General features: G+C 52.6%; 1 protein-coding gene across 1 annotated transcript in view; it reads left to right on the top strand.

Annotated features, from left to right (window-relative positions):
* Positions 1–20,472, top strand: part of LOC134339626 (EH domain-containing protein 1) — a 95,647-nt gene extending 75,175 nt beyond the window's left edge. Inside the window, exons 3-5 of the mRNA XM_063036305.1 lie at positions 8,339–8,751; positions 17,506–17,670; positions 19,001–20,472. Coding sequence (XP_062892375.1) covers positions 8,339–8,751; positions 17,506–17,670; positions 19,001–19,525 — 1,103 coding nt within the window. The 3' untranslated portion in view covers positions 19,526–20,472. The remainder of the gene's footprint in view (positions 1–8,338; positions 8,752–17,505; positions 17,671–19,000) is intronic.
* Positions 20,473–23,452: the final 2,980 nt, after the last annotated feature.

Genomic DNA, 23,452 nt, shown 5'->3' with positions numbered 1-23,452 from the left:
TCCCAACCACTGAGGTCAGGCTAACTGGTCTATAATTTCCTTTCTGCTGCCTTCCTCCTTTCTTAAAGAGTGGTGTGACATTTGCAATTTTCCAGTCCTTTGGCACCACGCCAGAGCCCAATGTTTTTTTGAAAGATCATTTCTAATGCCACCACAATCTCTTACACTACCTCTTTCAGAACCCTAGGGTGCAGTTCCTCTGGTCCGGGTGATTTATGTACCTTTTGGTCTTTCAGTGTTTTGAGCACCTTCTCTCCTGTAACAGTAACTGCACCCACTTCTCTTCCTTCATACTGCTAATGTCTGCCACAGTGAAGACTGGTGCAAAATACTCACTTAGTTTATCAGCCATCTCCTTGTCTCCTGTTATTATTTCTCCTGCCTCATTTTCTAGCAGTTTTATAATCCACTCTCATTTCCCTTTTATTTTTAACATACTTGAAAAAACTTTTACTATCTACTTTGATATTAATTGGTAGCTTGCTTTCATTTATCATCTTGTCCCTTCTGATGATTTTTTTAGTTGCTCTGTAGGTTTTTATGGTCTAGTGATTTGAAGGTCACTGGTTCGAGCCTTGGCTGAGGCAGCATGTGTGTCCTTGAGCAAGGCACTTAATCACACATTGCTCTGCGACGACGCTGGTGCCAAGCTGTATGGGTCCTAATGCCCTTCCCTTGGACAACATTGGTGTCGTGGAGAGGGGAGACTTGCAGCATGGGCAACTGCCGGTCTTCCATACAACCTTGCCCAGGCCTGCACCCTGGAAACCTTCCAAGGTGGTCTCACGAGACTAACGGATGATTATTGGGTTTTTAAAAACTTCCCAATCCTCTATCTTCCCACTAATTTTTGCTGTGTTGTATGCCCTTTCTTTCACTTTTACAATAGCTTTGACTTCCCTCGTCAGCCATGGCTGTACTATTTTACCATTTGAGTATTTCTTCATTTTTGGAATACACGTGTCCTGCACCTTCAAAATTTTTCCCAGAAACACATGTCATTGCTGCTCCGCTGACATCCCTGCCAGCAGCTCCTTCCAATTTACTTTGGCCAACTCCTCTCTCACGTCACTGTAATTTCCCTTACTCCACTGAAATACTGCTACATCAGACTTTAATCATCCCTATCAAATTTCAAGTTGGATGGATGGATCTGGATCAGAACTGGGTTATTATGACGGATGTGCTCAAAGTTCAAAGTAAATTTATTATCAAAGTACATATATGCCACCATATACTACCCTGAGGTTGATTTTCTTGCAAACATTCACGGTGGAATGAAGAAATATTATAGAATCAATGAAAAACCATACACAAAGATTTTCAAACTGCCAGAAGAGAAACTGTGCAAATATTAAAAAAAACTAATAAATAAATAATACTGGGAACATGAACTGTAGAGTTACTGAAAGTGAGGCTATAGGTTGTAGAATCAGTTGAGAGTTGGGGTGAGTGAAGTTACCCATTCCGGTTCAGGAGCCTGATGGTTGAAGAGTAATAACTGTTCCTGAACCTGGTGGTGTGGGACCTGAGGTTCCGGTACCTTCTTTCCGATGGTAGCAGTGAGTAGAGAGCCCGGCCTGGGCGGTGGGGGGTGCTTGATGATAGATTTGTGGTGAAATCGTGCAGCACAGTGCAATTACAATTTTAAGAAACTGTGCAAATGATGAATAATCAAAATTAGATTGGCAGGGAAACAAAGGCATATGGAGAACCAGGTGGAACAGAAACTGGTATAGGGTAAGCTGTGTCTGAGCTGGAGACAGGACTTGAAACCATGCAGAATTCTTGATAAATAACCAGTTCCCCTTGGCAACTTCACCCTGAAATTGTTTTTCACACCCCATTCAGAGTTGATCTCCTCCCTGACTTGGGGCTCGTACGTTCACTGTGTGCCGATTTGAACGATGTGGGCGATTGTGGTCTTTCCATGACTGTGATTGTTCTCGGCAGATTTCTCCGCAGAAGCGATTTGCCGTTGCCTCCTTCCGGGCCGGTGTCTTTACAAGATGGGTGACCACCCCCAGCCATTATCAATGGTCTTCGGAGATTGTCTGGCTGGTGTCAATGGTCGTCCAACCAGGACTTGTGACCTGCACCGTGCAACCATCGACCACCGGCTTCTGTGCCTTCACGTGACCCTGGTGGGGAGGGTGAGGGGGGGCTAACTAGGTGCTACTCCTTGCCCGAGAAGGACCCGCAGGCTAGCGGAGGGAAGGAGCACCTTACACCTCCTTTGGTAACATTGAGGGGTATATTTCATCCACTTAGAGACACAACACGGTAACAGGCCCTTCTGGCCAACGAACCCACAGCACCGGTGTGACCAATTAACCTTCTAACCCGTCCATCTTTCTGGACTGTGGGAGGAAACCGGAGCACCTGGGGAAAACAGAACGAGAACGTACAAGTTCCTAGCAGACAGTAGCGGGATTGAAGCTGGGTCTCTGGCGCTGTAATAGCATTACGAAAGCACGCTGGTCGGTCTTTTCCCCAGGGTAAGGGAGACTGAAGCTAATGGGTGTGGGGTTGAGGCGAGAAGAGTGACTTCAAAAGAGGAACAAACATGAGGAAGTCTGCAGATGCTGCAAATCCGAGGCAACTCTTACAAAATGCTGGAGGAACTCAGCAGGCCAGGCAGCATCTATGGGAAAAAAGTGCAGATGTTTCAGGCCGCGACCCCTCTGAAGGAGGAAGCCAGAGTAAAAAGGTGAAGGGAAGGGGAAGGAGAATGGCTGGAAGGTGATAGGTGAAGCCAGGCGGGTGGGAAAGGTAAATGGCTGGAGAGGAAGGAATCTGATAGGAGCGGAGAGTGGACCATAGGAGAAATGGAAGGAGGAGGGGACCCAGGGAGAAGTGAAAGGTCAGGGTAGGGAATAGAAGAGTGGGGGTGTGGGGGGGGGAGAGGGGATAGATTTGTTTACCGGAAGCAGAAATCGATATTCATGCCATCAGGTTGGAGGCGACCCAGATGGAATATAAGGTGTTGCTCCTCCACCCTGAGGGTGGCCTCATCTTGACACGTCGGAACGAGAAATGGGAATCAGAATGAAAATGTTTGGCCACCGGGAAGTCCCGTTTGTGGCGGATGGCGTAGAGGTGCTGCACGAAGCGGGTCCCCCGATTTACCAGGGGTCTCGCCAGTGTGAAGGAGGCCACATCGGGAGCGCTGGACGCAATAGCGGTTTTGCAGGTGGAGGCGACCCGGGGAAGCGAGCTGCCAGGGGAAGTTGAGGAGGTGAGCTGAAATACACTGTTTAAATGCATTGGGCAGCTTCGTGAATAGCAACAATTTAGAGCAGGTGTTCCCAGTGTTTTTTTAGCGTTAACTGAGGGGTCCGTGTACCACAGGTTGGGAACCCCTAGTTTAGAGGGATATGGGTCAAATGCAGGCAAATGGGACCAGCTCAGGTAGGTGGCTTGATAGCATGGTCGAGTTGGGCTGAAGGGCCTGTTTCCATGCTGCATGGTCAATGCGGCCTGTAAGTGTTTCCATGCTGCATAACTCTAAAGACAAGATTTAGGCTAACAATAATCCCTCCTTTTGTAACCGTGCCTCTTCATACCACAAGCCCCAAAAGCTGCGAAAAGCGCAGCACCTGCAACACTCATTGGGGTTCCAAGTGGTGCAAACTCGTCCGATCGCGCCGTGGGGTCTTCACAGCCTCTCCACCCCGGGACGGAGCAGGTCTGATCTTACTGAAACGTCTCACCGGAAGGCGGGGGCCGGGCCAGTTCTGCTCGCGGCTCCGCGGCGCTGAGGTGGCGAGACTGCTCCAGACTTTGTGTCTGCGAGCTTTGCGCCAGTTTGCCCAGTTGCGGGATGAGCTGGAGCTGTGGCTGCTCTGGGCTTCGCATCGATTGACTTGGTTTCGTCCTGAGTGCAGTGGCTTGTTCTTATTGTTTGCATGATTTGTGTTTTTTTCTCTCTCTCTCTCTCTGTGCATTGAGTGTTGGTCTTTGTTTTAATCAGGTCCTTTCAAGTCTCTTGTGGTTTCCTGTAAGCAGATGAATCTCAAGGTTGTATAATTTAAACATACTTTCACAATAAATGTACTTTGGTCTGTGACACATTTGGGTTGTACTCTAAGTCCCGTGTGCCTGCCATCACCAAATCCCTTGATGGCGACGTTACCTTTTGCTGTTGAGAAGAAATCCCTTGCTTCGTGACCTAATGACGGGCTGATAGGCAAAAATCCGGATTGCGCAGGGGGAAATGGAGCATTGCAGTTGTCCAAAGCAAGAGATTGCTGCTGTTTAGTGCAGTGGGTTGGTGTCGGGAACTTCCCTGGGCCACACATTCTATCGATCGCCCAACTGCTCACTAAATTCTGCCATATGTTTCCTGAAATGCACCACAGGAAATTACAGAGGCTCAGTTTCACCCCCAAGTTCCGGAAGTACAGATTAGAGTGCTACAATTTCGAAATTACACCCTTTCTCTTTACCGCAGTCATGGGTGCCTCCTGGGTGCAGAACCGTGTGAGTGGGCACCTGACAAACACTCCATTAATCCGCCACTCCGGGGGCTGGGTGATGCCTGTCCAGCAGCTCTTTGAGGCTGTCGGATGTCCCTTCCTGACCCTATCGAGTAATAACCCAATGCTTTCCACAAACACAAGGAAATCTGCAGAGGTCACTGGCAATCCAAAGCAACGCACACAAAATGCTGGAGGACCTCAGCAGGCCAGGCAGCATCTATGAAAAACAGTGAACGGTCTCGGGCTGAGATCTTTCATCAGTCCTGGAACATCGACCGCTTACTCTTTTCTGTCTGGCCTGCTGACTTCCTCCAGTATTTTAGGTGCAGCCAAATACTTCCACAAGTCACAGGTCAGAAATGACAAATCATTGGACACTACAGCCCTTCGACCCACAATGTTCTGCTCGCCTCTTAATGAATCACAATATCAATATATCTCTTCCCTCCCACGACCCTCCATTTCTATTTAGTTATTTAGAGATACAGCACAGAACAGGCCTTTATGGACCCATTGGCCGTGCCACCCAACAACCCGCCCCTATAACTCTAGCCTAATCACAGGTGGCGGGTTGAAGATAGGTTTCTACCAGAGGAGGCGAGAGGCACTCCTTCCCTCCGCTAGCCTGCGTGTCACCCCTGGGCAAGGTGTAGCATCTGCTCAGCCCCTCGATCCGGGTCACGTGGATCCATGGGGGCAGGCAGTGGACGGTCGGGTGAGCAGCCGGTGCAGATCACAAGTGGTTATGCGACCACTGACGCCAGGCTAGAGTTTCTCTGAAGAGTACTGATAATGAATGGGGGGGGGGGTCACCTGTCTTGTAAAGACACTGGCCCAGAAGAAGGCAATGGCAAATCACTTCTGTAGAAAAATAAGCCAAGAACAATCATGGTCACCATGATTGCCCACGTCACACGACACAGCAGACGATGAACGTACTAATCATAGGAGTTTTTACAATGACCAATTAACCTACTAACTGTTACGTCTTTGGAGTATAGGAGGAAACCAGAGTACCCGGGGGAAACCCACACAGTCATGGGGTGAATCTGCAAATCCCTTACAGGCAGTGTCGGAATTGAACCCTGAACTCCGATGCCCCGGGTTGTAATAGCGTTATGTTAGCCACTGTGCTACTGTGACGCCCTGTTCATATGTCTGTCTAAGAGTCTCTTAAATATCCCTAACATATCTGCCTCTATCACCACCCCCAGCAGTTCCACTCACCCACCACTGTGTAAAAAAAAAGACATACCCCCCCCCCCTTATATTTCCTCTGATCACCTTCAATTGAAGGCCCTCCTCGGATTACGAAAGCCTGACCTCTGTATGACATGCACGCACAAACAACTGGGTGGATTTGCTGGCTTGGCTGGGTAGAGGGAATCTTCTGGGGAAGTCCGCACTTCCGACTTGCAAACTTTTTAGACTGCGGTCAGTTCACAGTAGTTAACACAAGTGACACATTTCTCTGTATGCTTCAAAGGATTCAAAGTACATTTATTATCAAGGTATGTATAAATTACACAACCTTGAGATTTGTCTGCCTACAGGCAGCCTCAAAGCAAGAAACCCATAGAACCCAATTTAAAACAGAAAGACCAACCAAAAAGCACAAATCTTGCATTCTGAACCAAATTGAGGCCATAGACCTGAATCCCCGGAGAAGGCCCAAAGCCTCTGTCTCAGTTCATCATATTGACGCGAATTTCGCAGGCGTGAAGCACGTAGCAGTGGGAGCGATCTCACAGCCTCAGCACCGAGGAGCGATGGGCATGACCCTCACCCCCGATCCTGACACCCTGCCCTTCCAGTCTATTTGGGCCGGCGTTTAAATCGTCCAAACACCGGGTAGCACCGCGCACTAGGACCTGGGCCTTGTCACAGCAGTACGCGCTGGGCCCGTACCCCGCTGACCAGCGATATGTTCCAGGCCTAGACCTCGCTGCCCGGCCTGGAGCTGTTCTTGACCTCTCCAAATTGCTCACCGCAACTCCGACGGCAACACCGTCTCCAGAACCACCTGGAACACGTCATACTCTGGCTTTGCAACTCACCAGCACAGCTCATCCCCCGAGTCACCTTCGCCTCCGCATCGTCTGCGGTGTCAGTTTACCACAATTTACTTCATGTAAAGTGTTGTTAAAGACGCTTTCAGTCATATTTCTTGCCTTTTGAACTACTAGTAAGATATTGCCCAACTTCAGTGTTTCAAAAGCCTTCTTAAGCCCACACACCTACCGGGGCATGGGCTGCCTGCAGCAGCTCGCCAGAGTACTCAGCCCTTTCTTTACAGCCGGGCTTGGGACCGTTCATGGCAGAATTATGTTTTGATGTACTCCAACTCCGAAACCCGAGCCCTCCAGCGACCCGGGGAGGACTGCAGCTGGTAGTATAATTTTTTTCATTGAACTGAGTTCAGAAGTCAGGAAGTTACGCTGCAGCTCCAGTTCGGCCATTTCTGGAGTTTTGCATACAGATCTGGCTGCCCCATTGTAGCAAGAATGCCGAGGCTTTGGAGAGGGTGCAGAAGGGTGTCGGCCCGACTGTACTCTTTTCCATCGATGCTGCCTGGCCTGCTGAGTTCCTCCAGCATTTTCTGTGCATTGCTCGGATTTCCAGCACCTGCAGATTTTCTCTTGTGTGTGTTTATCAGGGCGCTGCCTGGATTAGAGGGCGCGTGCTCTACCTAGAGGTTTGGCAGGTTTGGGCAGCTTCCTCTGGAGCAACGGAGGCTGAAGGAAGACCCGATAAGTCCTGTCAGATTACCAGAGGCACTGATAGAGTGGACAGAACCTGTTTCACGAGGTTGAAATGTTAGAGGGCGTGCAGGCAAGTTGAGAGGGGTTGAGTTCAAAAGAGATGTGAGGGGCAAGTTTTTTTTTTGCAGAGAGGCTGGAATGCCCTGGGGTGGAGACAGATACATTAGAGACTTTTAAGAGATATTTAGGCCGGCGAATGTGAGGAAGATAGAAGCATATGGGTGTCGTGTTGGCACATCGGGTTAGTCTAGCTGACCATTTGGTTAATTTAGAGATACAGCACGGTAACAGGCCAACGAGCCCGATTACACCAAGTGACCAATTAACCTACTAACCGGTACGTCTTTGGACTGTGGGAGGAAACCGGAGCACCCGGAGGAAACCCACGTGGTCACGGGGAGAACATACAAACCCCTCACAGGAATCAGTGGGAACTGAACCCAGGTCGCCAACGCTGTAAAGTGTTACTCTAACCACTATGCTCCCATGTTGTCCTAATTATCGATTTAATTGATTGCTAATTTAATTTGTACGGCTCAGTGCTGTGGCCTGAATAACCCGTTCCTATACTGTGTGCTGTACTTGTTCAATCTGTTGATAATGCAGTACTGTTCGGAAGTCTCAGGCACCCTAGATTTTATTTTAATGTGGTTTCAGATGTTACGGCTTCCACCGAGCCCTGATCTCAACATCACTGAGGCTGTCAGAAGCAAGCGAGACCACCAAAGTCTGCAGAAGAACTGTGGCAAGTTCTCCAAGATGCTTGGAACAACCTGTCAGCGGATTTTCTTATAAAACTGCGCGACAGTGTACCTAAGAGAACTAAAGGCAAAGGGTAGTCACACCAAATGTTGATTTGATTTAATGTTTACTGCTCTCCATAGTCATTTTTTTTAAATTTAGAAACTTTTTGATTCATTATTTTTGAAAGCATCTTTGCTTCGCAGAATTTTTTATGTGTGTCCAAGACTTGCACAGTTCCGTGGACCAAACAGGAAACAATCAGGCACTCTGGCTGTAGACCCATCCGAGTTTCTGCCCCCGTGGTATTCTGTGAGAGCAGCCAAGGGTAACCTGTGTGTGCTTCCCTTGCAGGCTACGACTTTGCGGCCGTCCTGGAGTGGTTTGCGGAGCGCGTCGACCGCATCATCCTGCTCTTCGACGCCCACAAGCTGGACATCTCCGACGAGTTCTCAGAGGTGATCAAGGCCATGAAGAACCACGAGGACAAGATCCGGGTGGTGCTGAACAAGGCCGACCAGATCCACACGCAGCAGCTGATGAGGGTCTACGGGGCCCTCATGTGGTCCCTGGGCAAGATCATCAACACGCCCGAGGTGATCCGGGTCTACATCGGCTCCTTCTGGTCCCAGCCGCTCCTCATCGCAGAGAACAGAAAACTCTTTGAGGCGGAGGAGCAGGATTTGTTCAAGGACATTCAGAGCCTGCCGAGGAACGCGGCCCTGAGGAAACTCAATGACCTGATCAAGAGGGCGCGGCTAGCCAAGGTAAAGGCCTACTCTGCACTGGTCTCTCACTCATTCTTTCTGTGTCTGTCTCTCTCTCTCTCTCTATCTCTATCTCTCCCTCGTTTCTCTCACTCTCATTCTCTCATTCATTCTCTCTCTCTCTCCCCTCTCTCTTTTATTCTCACTCTCTCTCACCCCCCCCACTCTCACTCTCTCACTCTTTCATTCTCTCCCTCACTCTCACTCTCTCTCTCTCTCTCTCTCTCTCACTCTCACTCTGCTGTGTTATTAAAACATATTTTAATCTTTTATCCTGTTGACTGCTGTTAACAGGAAACTTTGCCAGGCTTTTTCCTGAAATGAGTGACAGGAGTTTCAATTTCACCCCCTAATTCAGGAAGACTGGAAGCACGTGACTTCCACATTGGAGTTCTGTTGGTTACTGTTCACTCCCCCTCAGCCCACAGCCGAGGGTGTGTGGTCTCTTGGGCGGTTGTGAAGACACAAACTGGCCCAGGTCTCACTACAGAAGCCCCAACAATCCTGGTGCCACAGTCTCGTGATCTTTGTGCTGGTGTTGGATGCTGGAGGAACTTATGCTCCTGGGCAGGCAGTTCGCTCGGACTGTCTGTCCCTCTTGCCAGGGTCCATGCCTGGGTGTCCCCGGAGAGGGGAAGCACGTGAAGTCCGCTGTCTCTGTATAGACCAGGGGTTCCCAACCTAGGCTCCGTAGACCCTCGATTCATGGCATTGGCCTACGACATCAAAAGGGTTGGGAACCCCTGTCATAGCGTGTCATAGAATATAAGAACAAAACAAACTCTGAGGACGTCTCAGCCAATTTCTTCACCCAGAGGGTGGCGAGAGCTGCCAGCGGAACTGGAGGATGTGGGTTTGATTTCAACATTTAAGGGAAATTTTGATCGGGTACATGGATGGGAGGGCTATGGTGCGGGTACAGGTCAACGGGACTGGGCAGAAAAACAGTTCAGCAGGGGCTAGATGGGCCAAATGGCCTGTTTCTGTGGCTCCGTCTAGCCTGTCGAGCTCGCTCCGCTGTTCAATGAGATCATGGCCGATCTGGCCATGGATTCAGCTCTGCCTTCTCCCAGTAACTTTAATTCCCTCTGTGTTTCGTCCCTGGGTGTTGTCCCAACTAATAGATTTTCTGGATTATTGAATGTTACTCCTATTAACGCCCAAATGTTTTTCCTTCCTTCTTGTTACAAAGTGGTGTTATTTTCCAGTGACCCTGGGGAGTTTAAAACAGGGGAATATATATTTTTTCTGGTCACAGACTGCCCCTCATGTTCCTTGCTCCTGGCATTACAGACCTGGACCCCAGTTGCACATCCCGTCCACGGTCCAGACCCTGCCCTGGCTGCACTCCCCACTTGCGTTCCAGGCCTCCAGCTCGCACGCCAGATTAGCGGGCAGGCTGGGTACCAGATCGCTGGCACTTCCGAGCATCGGAATAAAAGTCTGCAATCTCGCCATCTTGCAGAATCTCCGACGTCGATGTGATGCCGGGAGACTGAGAATGTTGATTTTTTTTAAAATGTTGATTAAGGAATAAACTCCAGCGAATTAATCCTATTGCTTTATAGTGGCTCCCCCATCCCTCCCCACTGATCTCCCTCCTGGCACTTATCCTTGTAAGCGGAACAAGTGCTATACATGCCCTTACACTTCCTCCCTTACCATCATTCAGGGCCCTAGACAGTCCTTCCAGGTGAGGCGACACTTCACCTGTAGGCTGGGGTGATATACTGCGTCCGGTGCTCCCGATGTGGCCTTCTATATATTGGCGAGACCCAACGCAGACTGGGAGATCGCTTTACTGAACACCTACACTCTGTCCGCCAGAGAAAGCAGGATCTCCCAGTGGCCACACATTTTAATTCCACATCCCATTCCCATTCTGACATGTCTACCCATGGCCTCCTCTACTGTAAAGATGAAGCCACACTCAGGTTGGAGGAACAACACCTTATATTCCGTCTGGGTAGCCTCCAACCTGATGACATAAACATCGACTTCTCTAACTTCTGCTAATGCCCCACCTCCCCCTCGTACCCCATCCATTATTTATTTTTATACACACATTCTTTCTCTCACTCTCCTTTTTCTCCCCCCGTCCCTCTGACTATACCCCTTGCCCATCCTCTGGGTTCCCCCCCCCCTTGTCTTTCTCCCCGGACCTCCTGTCCCATGATCCTCTCATATCCCCTTTGCCAATCACCTGTCCAGCTCTTGGCTCCATCCCTCCCCCTCCTGTCTTCTCCTATCATTTTGGATCTCCCCCTCCCCCTCCCACTTTCAAATCCCTTACTCACTCTTCCTTCAGTTAGTCCCTGACGAAGGGTCTCGGCCCAAAACGTCGACTGTACCTCTTCCTAGAGATGCTGCCTGGCCTGCTGCGTTCACCAGCAACTTTGATGTGTGTTGTTTTATAGTGGCTACCTGTTTTGTTAAACAATAACTTCTTGGATCTGACTCTCTGAAACAGAAAGAGGCAGACACCAATCATCTATTTGGAACTGCAAAATTATGTTTGTTAGGACAGAAGTGGAGCAAGTGTGAAAGTGCTTGTCTAGGTGTGCACAGGCTCCTGTTACTGCAGCACACCTTCCACTCGACCCGTGGCGCTGTTCATGACCTCGAAGAGCTGCCGAACACTCTACTTTTACACCCTTTCCTCTGCAGTTTGGATCAGCACACAGCATCACCTCGAGCCACCAGTCTGGAACCAAATCATCACTGGTCACCAGTCCCCACCCCTGTGTCCGACTAACTGCCACGTTCCCACGGCTGTTCCCACAGTGTTGCATGGAGTTTTCCCACAGCTGCAATCAAAGCTCCTGCAGCCACTTCTGTTACCTTCGAGACCACTGTCGGCAAGCATAAAGATTAACTCTTCACAATCCACTACCAGAGTCTATAGTCTAACCAGAGTTTCATAGACCAGTACAGTGCAGGAACAAAGGTTTCAAAGCTACATTTATGTTAGAGAAATGTACACAATATACATCCTGAAATGCTTTTGTCTTCGCAACCATCCATAAAAACAGAGGAGTGCCCCCAAAGAATGAATGACAGTTAAATGTTAGAACCCCAAAGTACCCCCCAGCTCCTTCCTCCCATGTGTAAGTGGCAGCAAGCAACGATCCCCTCCTCCCCCCACCAGCAAAAAAAGCGTTGGCACCTGTCGCCGAGCACTCAAGCGTGCAGCAAAGGCACAGACTTGCAGTACTCCAAAACTACTCATTCAACCAGGTATTTGACATACCACAGGCTCTCTCTCTCTCTCTCTCTCTCTCTCTCTCTCTCTCTCTCTCTCTCCCTCTCCCTAATAAGGGAGAAAGAGATGTCTCTTTTTCACAGCGAGAGGGAAACAGGTCTTTTGACACACCGTGTCAGTGCCGACCATGTTCTCGAACTAACCCCTCCATCAGAATCAGGTTTATTATCACTGGCATACAGTACTGTGCAAAAGTCTTTGGCATATAGATGACTTTTGCACAGTGCTGTAGTAATTTTATGTATTGCACTGTACTGCCGCTGCAAAAAAAACAAATTCATGACAGGTGAGTGATGATAAACCTGATTCTGATCTGGGTCTCTATCGTGGACTGAGAGTGGGAAGGGGGCAGGGAGAGGGGGATCATGGTTGGGAAAAGGGGAAGGGAGAGGGGAGGGAGCGGGAAGCACCAGAGAGACATTCTGTAATGATCAATAAACCAACGACCTTGCCTGGTGTATCAGGGCTGGGTGTGTCTGCACCCCACCCACCCCGGCACTCCTCCTCTGCCACTCGTCCCACGGCGCTCCACCCTCGCCATTCCCAAAGTCCTTTTTCTCCCGCCAGATTTACAAACTCACTCTCCGCTCTACGTCGATAAATACAGTCCTGTGCTAAAGTCAGGCACCCTAGCTATGAATGTATGCACCTAAGACTTTTGCACAGTCCTGTATGTCATGAAACTTGTTGTTTTTGCAGTTCAATACATAATATACTATAAATTACACTGAGGGATATACTGTATATTAAAAATACGTGGTGCAAAAGAGAATGAAAATCGTGAGTGGCCTCCTCCCTCTGTCCCCGTTATTCCCTCTTTTATCAGACAGCCTCTTAAACAAGGCTGTCATGTCTGCCTCCGCCACGAGCCCTGACAACACATTCCAGCACACCTCCTGTATTTGAAAGGAAACAGATTTGCCTCAAATCTCTCATAAACCTTCCCACTCTTTCATGTCACCTACTATTTGAGACTCGTACCTCGGCAGAGTGGGAGGAAGATTCAGATTATCTCCCTTACCAAAACTTTATAAACCATGATCTGGTCTCCCCTCGGCCTCAGAATACAATCCACGTTTGTCCTGTCATAGCTCATACACCCTAATCCAGGCAGCTTCCTGGTCATCCTCTTCCCGTCCCTTCTCCAGTGCCTCCATGTCCTTGTGTAATAGAGCAACGAGAGCTGCGTGTGTTCGAAGCATCCTAGCCAGCGCTTTGTATTTCTGTAAAGGATTCCTGTATTTCTCCACACACCGAGCCGCACGTGGAGAGACTGCTGCCTTGGAGGTCCTGCTGTTCAACCTCTTCCCCAACTCCCTATACTCACAGCGCAAGACCTCTTCCCCCGTTCTACCTATGTCATTAATGCCAGTGTCGTGTGCACCGGGACCTCCGGCTGCTCACCCTCCCTCTTGAGAGTAAGCTGCAGCCTCTCCGAGACAGCCTGGACCCTGGCACCTGGAAGGCAACACACCATCCTGGCGTCTCTTCCGCGGCCACAGAATCTCCTGTCCCCCAGCAGTATTCAAAGGGTTATATTTGTTGCTGCAGGGAATGGTCACCGGGGAAGCTTGCACTGTCCACTTCTGCATCTACTGTCTGAAGCCTGCACTTTGGGTGTGACCACCTCAGTAAAAATCTCATTGATGACATTTTCAGCCTCCCCTATGGTCCTGACAGCATCCAGCTCCAGTCCAAGCTTGTCAGTCAGGAGCTGAAGTTGGGTATACCTCTCGCAGATGTAGTCACCAGGGAGACCGTTAGCTCCCACATCTCACAGGAAGAGCATTTCATTCCCTGAACTATCATCCGACCTACACTTGTTATGCCTCCAACTTCTCAAGCCTCAGCTCTAGCCTGCACCTGTTCTTGCCCAAGCCTGTTGAGCCAAAACCTGACCACTCCAACACTGGCCCACTCTATCAATGGCCAGTCCACCTTCACCTCGCCTCTTTTTATTGGCTCCTGGGAGATCATTATGATTGCAAAAGTTCCAAAAGGCCCCAAGCTCTGTTTAAACTTCACACCGCCTCAGCCAATCAAGCGACTGCTGGCAACGATCGTGTTGCTGAGCACTACAGTGTGTTCTGTATGTAGTACAAACTTCAGTGGTGGAGTGAGTGAATAGTTCTGGATGGAGTATCCATCAAGCCAGCTGCTGTGTGTCGAGCTTCTGTTGTTAAAGTGGCACTCGCCCAGGCAAGTAGAGTGTTCCTTCACACTAAGAACATGAGCCTTGTAGATAGTGGACAGAGTTTAGGGTCTGGATAAACCTCAAACTCCTCGACAAGATGCTCCTTTAACTCGGCTTTATTTCATGTGGTCCCCTATTGCCTGTAACGCTGCTGGCGTTAGGGCAGCAATGAAGGTCCTGCAACTCTGCCTGTCCTTGGCCACTTTCCCTGTCATGCCCAGGAGTGGTTCACGGCGATCTACGGTACGGCGCCATGTTGTCTTCGGTCTCCCGCGTTCTCTCCCTTCAGGACTCCAGTGGAGTGCCGTCTCGATGATGGAGTTGGCCTCCCTTGTCATCACTTGCCCCAGACCACCTCCGCCGTTTCTTCATGGTGATTGTGGCCACGGGCAGTTGGTGGCACCGAAGGAGGAGAGCACGTTTGGAGATCTTTGTTCCCCAGAAAATACGGAGGATCTTCCGGGGTCTGGTGGTGTGGGAATGACGACAGCTTGGCGAAGTCTCTCGCTGTCGCGCGCCAGCGTTCTGGCCCGTAGAAGAGTGTGGACAGAACACAGCTGCCGTACAGCTTCACTTTCGTGTGTTTGCTGTACTTAGTTGATCCCCACTTGTTACTCATCGATCTGAGGGCATTTCTAACTTCGCTGAGTCTTAATCGTACAGCGCACTGCGTCTGTGCTAGCTATAAAGACAGATCGAGTGTAAAGTTGGCTATGCAACGCAGAGGGCACCTTCCCGGTGGCGGGAGCTTCCTCCCTGGGGGAGTGCGGTGGGGGCACCCCCTTCGTTCCAAACCTCTTGTCGGTACCTGTGTGGCTGCGGTGGTCCGTATGAGGGGGGCAGAGCTTCCCGATGTGAGTCGAGGGCCTTCGGAGGCCTGCGTCTACAGGTGAAGAGCCTTTCCTCCTGCCCTGAATGGTAGCACAGTGTCTGTGGAGTCTGCTCTGGGAGTAGCCGTCAGGATCGGAAGTTGGTGGGGTAGGTGGGATATTGTTGTAGATGAACTGCATTCATAGAATTACCAACCTTGCCTACCTTGTTGCCTCATCTGCCTGCGTGTGACCCACATCCCTTGAAACTAGGGTTAACCCAACCTCGTTCATGCCGTGGACCCCAACCATAAACCGAGGGGTAGGCGGACCCCAGATTCAGAAACCTTTCCTCTTCAAGTATCTGTCCAGTACTTTTAAAATGCAATCGTACTGTGCCTGTCGCTAGCACTTCACACAACGCTGGCCCACGGTGTGGTGAGAGCCCTTTCCTACTCTAATATCACTATATCTCTTGGGGTTCCCAACCTTTTTTGTGCCACAGACCAATACCTTTAAACCAACGCCCCTGAACCCTTCCCTCCTACAAAGCCCTCAATTTTTCTATCTAAGAGTTTCTTAAATGCCCCTAATGTTTCTGCCGTTACCTCCACCCCTGGCAGCACATTCCCCACACCCACCACTTTGTGTAGTTAAAAAAAAACACTTCCTCTGGCTGCGTTATTCCATATTGTGCCTTCCTCTACCACTTCTTCTGGCAGCTCGTTCAGTGCACCGACCGCCTTCTTGTGGGTGGGCGGTGGGGGGGGGAGGCTCGTCCCTCAGAATCCCTTTAAATCTTTCAGGCAGAAATAACAGCCTGGCGTGGACCAGATAGACCAACGGGCCCGTTTCTGTTCTGTAGTGCTAGGTGACTCTATAACTTTTTTTTAAAAAAGCCCTTCCTGCTTTGCCAACCGTGCCTGGGGGGGGGGGGGGTGTGTATTTGTGTGTGCTGTTGGCGTGTGGCAGGAGTCCAGCACAGTTCTCAGTTCCTGCTCAGCCCTGCAGAGGTAGTACCAGCCACTCGCCAGTTCTGTTTGGAGCCATTTCAGACGCACCTCCCTCTGGACCTGGCGAGCAGTGTTAGCAGGCCGGATAGCTTGGCTGTGCGCCGGTGCACGTCTCCGCAACGTTCCTTGGAGTTCCCCAACGACGCTTTACCCAAATTCCCTGCTGCTTTTCTTCCAGGCTTGTTGCATTCTGGGACGCCCCACGCACCTGGATTTATCCAAAAATAAATTATATTGTGACTTTTTACTCTGACTGTCCCTGTCCTTGGGGTGCATGATGGGACGGTGTAGAGAGAGCCTCACTCTGTAATCCGGGGAGTGTGTGGTGGGACGGTGCGGAGGGAGCTTCACTCTGTGTCTGACCCCGGGAGAGTGTGATGGGACAGTGTAGAGAGAGCTTCACTCTGTGTCTGACCCCGGGAGTGTGTGATGGGACGGTGCGGAGGGAGCTTCACTCTGTGTCTGACCCCGGGAGTGTGTGATGGGACAGTGTAGAGAGAGCTTCACTCTGTGTCTGACCCCGGGAGTGTGTGATGGGACGGTGTGAGGGAGCTTCACTCTGTGTCTGACCCCGGGAGTGTGTGATGGGATGGTGTGGAGGGAGCTTCACTCTGTGTCTGACCCCGGGAGAGTGTGATGGGATGGTGTGGAGGGAGCTTCACTCTGTGTCTGACCCCGGGAGTGTGTGATGGGACAGTGTAGAGGGAGCTTCACTCTGTGTCTGACCCTGGGAGTGTGTGATGGGACAGTGTAGAGGGAGCTTCACTCTGTGTCTGACCCCGGAAGTGTGTGACGGGACAGTGTAGAGAGAGCTTCACTCTGTGTCTGACCCCGGGAGTGTGTGATGGGACAGTGTAGAGGGAGCTTCACTCTGTGTCTGACCCCGGGAGTGTGTGATGGGACGGTGCGGAGGGAGTTTCACTCTGTGTCTGACCCCGGGAGTGTGTGATGGGACGGTGTAGAGGGAGCTTCACTCTGTGTCTGACCCCGGGAGTGTGTGATGGGACGGTGTAGAGGGAGCTTCACTCTGTGTCTGACCCCGGGAGTGTGTGATGGGATAGTGTGGAGGGAGCTTCACTCTGTGTCTGACCCCGGGAGTGTGTGATGGGACGGTGCGGAGGGAGTTTCACTCTGTGTCTGACCCCGGGAGTGTGTGATGGGACAGTGCAGAGGGAGTTTCACTCTGTGTCTGACCCCGGGAGTGTGTGATGGGACAGTGCAGAGGGAGCTTCACTCTGTGTCTGACACTGGGAGTGTATGATATGACGTTGACTGTTTGCTGTCTGTTGATATGGCTCCCTCTGCTGTCTGATCTCTGAAAAGCACCCTCCATTCACCATCTGACTGGTTTGAGGTTCCGGCTTATCCTGAACCAGCCCCATTGTGCTGGAGAGCTAACAGAGAGCTTCTGCCCTGCTCCTGCTGCCCCTCCCAACACCAGCTGCCTCTCAACCATCCTTCCCTCCTCCTCCGCAGGTACACGCCTACATCATTTCGTCTCTGAAGAAAGAAATGCCAAGCGTTTTCGGCAAGGACAATAAGAAGAAGGAACTCATCAATAGCCTGGGGGACATTTATCAGAAGATTGAGCGGGAGCACCAGATCTCGCCAGGAGACTTCCCAGGACTCAAAAAGATGCAGGTAAGCCATCGGCCGGGTGGGGGCTAATAGCATATTAACAAAGCCCGTCTCCCCCCTCCACCTCCTGCAGAATTGCAGGCAAATGACCGAGGGGATGGGATTGCCAATGAGCTGAAAGACCTGCATAGGAATCAAAAGCGTGCGTCTTTTCAGTGTTCTGGGAGAAGTGTGGGGAGTCTGCAAGGGATCTTCCATCAAGACAGAAGGCACCTATTTTGGAGCTGGTGTTTGGGGGGCAGCTGCAGTTTGGAGTGCCCATTTTCCCCAGACAAGCCCTACCCCGCGCCCCCCCCCCCACCCACCCTAGTATGTCAGCAGCTGTTCGACTGCAAGCACCAGCACAACCTGGACCAGGACGTCACAATCAAAGTGCACGAGTAGCAGCATCCCTTTGTCACCTGTCTCCCTCCAGAGAGAAGTATTGGCGCCGTGACGCCCATGACAGTTCCCTACCCCAGCGGGCCGCAGAGGCCGGACCCTTTGGTCTATCAGCTGGGTCGAAAAGGGCCCTCGTTTCCCTGGAAGCGCAAGAGGGGGCTGGTATTGGATAGCAGGAGAGGTGTGAAGGGCTGAGTGGTCTCCCCCTCGTATCACAGGTGCAGTGGGATATGTACAGCACATAGCATCAGACAAGAAAAACACAAACGCTAATTCTACACTTTTTACAAGAAAGCACAGTTGCAGCACAAAAACAACTTAATGCAAAACGGCCAGTGTTGCTGTGCTGATTAGGGGTTGTGAGGCTTGGCTCGGGAGCCGAATGGTCGAAGGGAAGGAGCTGTTCCTGAACCTGGTGGTGTGGGACTTCCGGCTCCTGTACCTCCTGCCCGATGGGAGCTGCGAGGAGATGGCCCGGCCCAGATCCCTGGTGGAGATCCTTGATGGCGGACGTTGCTTTCTCTAGATCCTACCGATGGTGGGGAGGGAGGTGCCCGTGATGTATCGGGCTGAGTCCACGACTCTCTGCAGTTTCTTGAGGTCCTGCCATCCTAGGGCACGATGCAACCAGTCAGGATGCACTTAACAGCAGTTGGGATAGGGTGTGGTGTAAAAAAAAACCAAGCAGAGACCGCCTCGGCTGCCGACGCGCCGCATTTTACTTCAAGGCACTCACGATAAAGAGGGAGACACACAGCCAAGGGCTGGACCCAGATGACTTTGCTATCCACCCTGACGATCCAGGGATTGATGATGGGGGTGGGGGGGGGTGGCGTCACTGGTGTCTCCGTTTGCACGGTGGGACGGAGTTGATTGGGCAGCTCGTTGGTGCGTTTTTGGCTGCAGGAGGGGTGAAAACAATTGTCACTTCTGTCTTTCTTCCTCCCTTCAGGAGCACCTCCAGATGATGGACTTCACCAAATTCCAGAGCCTGAAGCCCAAGCTGCTGGACATGGTGGATGACATGCTGGCCAACGACATCGCCCGGCTGATGACCATGGTGCGGCAGGAGGAGGCGGCAATGCCCAAGCAGATCGTCCACGGCGGCGCCTTCGACGGGACCATGAACGGGCCGTTCGGCGCCGGCTACGGTGAGGGGGCCGGCGAGGGCATCGACGAGCTGGAGTGGGTGGTGGCCAAGGACAAGCCCAGCTACGACGAGATCTTCTACACCCTGTCGCCGGTCAACGGCAAGGTGACCGGCGCCAGCGCCAAGAAGGAGATGGTCAAGTCCAAGCTGCCCAACACGGTGCTGGGCAAGATCTGGAAGCTGGCGGATGTGGACAAGGATGGCATGCTGGACGACGAGGAGTTCGCCCTCGCCAACCACCTGATCAAGGTCAAACTGGAGGGCCACGAGCTCCCCAACGAACTGCCCGATCACCTCGTCCCGCCGTCCAAACGGAGACACGAGTGACTCCTCCCCCCCCGCGACTTCTCCCACGCTCGCCCTCCCCACCTCCCGCCCCCTTGCACCACCCCCCCCCCCCCCGGATCGGCGGGGCGGATACCAAAGTGATCAGGGTCCACCTCAGACCTCAGGCCGCGGGATATCCTCTCTTGATTCTGTGCGCAAGCACTTCGGCGCGAAACATGGCTGGTCTTCTGCTCCGGAGGTCTCTGCTGTAGGAGTGTGGAGGCTGAGCTCATCTTCCCCCCTCCAGCCAGCTTCGAGCTCCCTTCCTCGTAAGGTCGCTGCGCTCTTGGTTCGGATTGAATGTTGAACGGGGACAGGGTAGAGGTAGGGGGGGGCGCGGGGGTGGTTTTAACTTTAAACGTCCACCATTTTAGATCCTGTGCACGTCCCACGCACCGCGAGCAAGCACCCTCACAGCATGGCACTTAACGTCCCTCCTCGTCCCCACCCCTCTGAGACACAAGCACACCCCGTAACCCCATCGCCCCTGCGCACTCCACTGATTTTTATCTCAAGAAATCAAAGTTGCCACTCAGCGATAGACAGAGTGAAGGGTCTTGCGTTTTACACCCCCTTCGTGAAGCTTTTAAATTGATGAGCCCCTGGCTTGGAATCTTACCTTTTGCAGATGGAAGGGGGGAGATTTATTTAGTAGGGAGGGGAGGTGTAGAGGCAGTACCCATTGACCAGACCCCAGGAGAGGCTGACCTGTGTGGGGCTGTGGGAGGTGATTTCCGCCCCTGTCCGTTCTAATGGGAACCTGCAGAACAGCAGCACTTTAAATCCCACCTCCTCCCCCCTCCCCAAGCCTAAACCGCGAGCGTATCGAATCAAAGACCAGGATGGCTGGCTTCGAGAGGAGCTCACCTGGGATGCGTGAACCTCTGCAAGAATGTACAGTGTATTCTGAGTGTGACGACTGTCTCCCACCCCACCCCCATCCCAGGCAGGAAGAGAGATCTCCCTTCAGCCTCCCCCTGCCACCGTGACTGTCTTGGCACTGTTTCGTCAGCAGGAAACCCTGTGGCGATGGCGTCTCCTCCTTCCCCCCCCCATCAGACTGCTCCTTGTACAAGCTGCCTGCTCCACCCCACCACCCCCACCATCCTCTCCCCGAACGCAGGCTGTCGGATCTCGTGCCCTGGTTGCTTGCATTCTCTTAATGCCCTGAAGCGCGCTCTGGCCGCGCGACAGTTCGTTGCAGTGCCATGACGCCAGGAACCAGCCGCGGTCCTTTCTACGGGGGCAGGTGGGGGTGGGGGGGAGGCGGGCCAGGGTTTCTGCTGCTGACCGTATCCGGGAGTCACTGAGCAGAGGGGTGGGCCGGGGTGGTGTGTGGAATCAGCTACCCCATCACCTCCCAGTGTCCTCTGGGTCCCTCTGGGCTTCCTGCTACCCCAACGCCACCCTGCGAACACTGGGGAGAGGAGCCTGCTCCCTGTCGCTGCTCTGTGACCCTCCGGTTAGTGAGGGGTGGAGGGAGGGGATTCAACTGGGCTTCCTGTTCTCCATAACCGGCCAGCGACCCCTGGGTTAGAGTGAGTGCAGGGTTCGCCACCAAGTGACCCCTGGGCTTGGAGGGGCAATTGCCGGCATTTCCGACTGTGACTACCTGGGTGGGGGGGGGGGTCTGTGTTTCACTGTCTGTAACAGGTAGGCGGTAAGCTGTGTCGTCTCGCCTGTGTGTCGTAACTGTTGGACCTGTCTGTGTATAAATAAAGATTCCACTTTGAAATCCATTCTGGCAGACCGCTGTGTCCTGTCACTGATTCCTGAGTTCCCTGGATGGGGCGTGGAGGTCTGCCAGTGCCTGGTTAAGCCAGCCCAAGGAGGGGAACTCGAAAGCACTGACGGGGAAGGGGAGTGGGGGTGGGGTGGGCTGCTCGGCTTGGGTTCTGCACATTGTCACTCCTGGGTCGCGCTGCCTACCCAAGCTCAGTTACAGTGAGCTCGCCTTCTTTGGCGAAGCGGTGGGGAGGTGGGGTGGAGGGACTCTCAGTTACAGCTCAGCGTGGGTCGTTGGGCTGATGGGGAAAGTTCACCAAGAGCAATTCAACCAGGGGGATTCTGACCATCACCGGGGGCCCTTCCATGGTGTGCCAGGCACCCGATCCCTGCCTGTGATTACCCTGGGTCAGAGCAATAATTAGCCGTGGGTTCTGACGCTGAATAGCGGGGTGGGGGGGAGGGTTGAAATCGGCCAGGGTTCCTGCTCCCCGTTACTGACCGGTCACCCCTGGGTCAGAGAGAGAGGGGATCAGTCAGGGTTCCTGCTCCCCGTCACTGACCGGTCACCCCTGGGTCGGAGAGAGAGGGGGATCAGTCAGGGTTCCTGTTCCCCATCACTGACCAGTCACCCCTGGGTCAGAGAGAGAGAGGGAATCAGTCAGGGTTCCTGCTCCCCGTCACTGACCGGTCACCCCTGGGTCGGAGAGAGAGGGGGATCAGTCAGGGTTCCTGTTCCCCATCACTGCCCGGTCACTCCTGGGTCAGAGAGAGAGGGGGAATCAGTCAGGGTTCCTGCTCCCCGTCACTGACCGGTCACCCCTGGGTCAGAGAGAGAGAGGGGATCAGTCAGGGTTCCTGCTCCCCGTCACTGACCGGTCACCCCTGGGTCAGAGAGAGACGGGGATCAGCCAGGGTTCCTGTTCCCCGTCACTGACCGGTCACCCCTGGGTCAGAGAGAGAGGGAATCAGTCAGGGTTCCTGCTCCCCGTCACTGACCGGTCACCCCTGGGTTGGAGAGCGAGGGGGATCAGTCAGGGTTCCTGTTCCCCGTCACTGACCGGTCACCCCTGGGTCAGAGAGAGAGGGAATCAGTCAGGGTTCCTGCTCCCCATCACTGACCGGTCACCCCTGGGTTGGAGAGCGAGGGGGATCAGTCAGGGTTCCTGTTCCCCGTCACTGACCGGTCACCCCTGGGTCAGAGAGAGAGGGAATCAGTCAGGGTTCCTGCTCCCCGTCACTGACCGGTCACCCCTGGGTTGGAGAGCGAGGGGAATCAGTCAGGGTTCCTGTTCCCCATCACTGCCCGGTCACCCCTGGGTTGGAGAGCGAGGGGGATCAGTCAGGGTTCCTGTTCCCCGTCACTGACCGGTCACCCCTGGGTCAGAGAGAGAAGGAATCAGTCAGGGTTCCTGTTCCCCATCACTGCCCGGTCACCCCTGGGTCAGAGAGAGAGGGGGAATCAGTCAGGGTTCCTGCTCCCCGTCACTGACCGGTCACCCCTGGGTCAGAGAGAGAGGGGGAATCAGCCAGGGTTTCTGTTCCCCGTCACTGACCGGTCACCCCTGGGTCAGAGAGAGAGGGGGAATCAGTCAGGGTTCCTTCTCCCCGTCGCTGACCGGTCACCCCTGGGTCAGAGAGAGAGGGGGAATCAGTCAGGGTTCCTGATCCCCGTCACTGACCGGTCACCCCTGGGTCAGAGAGAGAGGGGGAATCAGTCAGGGTTCCTGCTTCCCATTACTGACCGGTCACCCCTGGGTTGGAAGGGCAATTGACCATGTTTCTGACCATCTACTGAGGGGTGCCCTGTCTGTGTTTCACTGTCTGTAACAGGCAGTAAGCCTTGTCGACTCGCCTGTGTGTCGTAACTGTTGTGCACAAATAAAAATTCCTCTGTGAAATCCATTCCGGCAGACCGCTGCGACCTGTCACTAATCCCCGAGATTCCCGGACTGAGCGTGGATCTGGGGTGACGGCAGTGAAGGGGAGCTATTGAAGGCTGGTTAACCCAGTTGACAGAGCATTGGTGAACCGGGGGGAAGCACTGGCGAGGATGAAGGTGCGAGTGGTGGGTATAGTATCGGGGCGTGCTATAAGAATCAGGTTTAATATCGCCAATTTGTCGTCTTTGCGGCAGCAGTACAATGAATGCATAATTATTGTGTTAAGTATTTTAAATAGTGAAATAAGTAGTGCAGAAAT

The sequence above is a fragment of the Mobula hypostoma genome, chromosome 30 (genome assembly GCF_963921235.1).
Source record: "Mobula hypostoma chromosome 30, sMobHyp1.1, whole genome shotgun sequence".
Lineage (NCBI taxonomy): Eukaryota > Metazoa > Chordata > Chondrichthyes > Myliobatiformes > Myliobatidae > Mobula > Mobula hypostoma.
The sequence above is the reverse complement of the archived record's forward strand: the minus strand, read 5'-3'. Positions and strand labels throughout refer to the sequence as shown.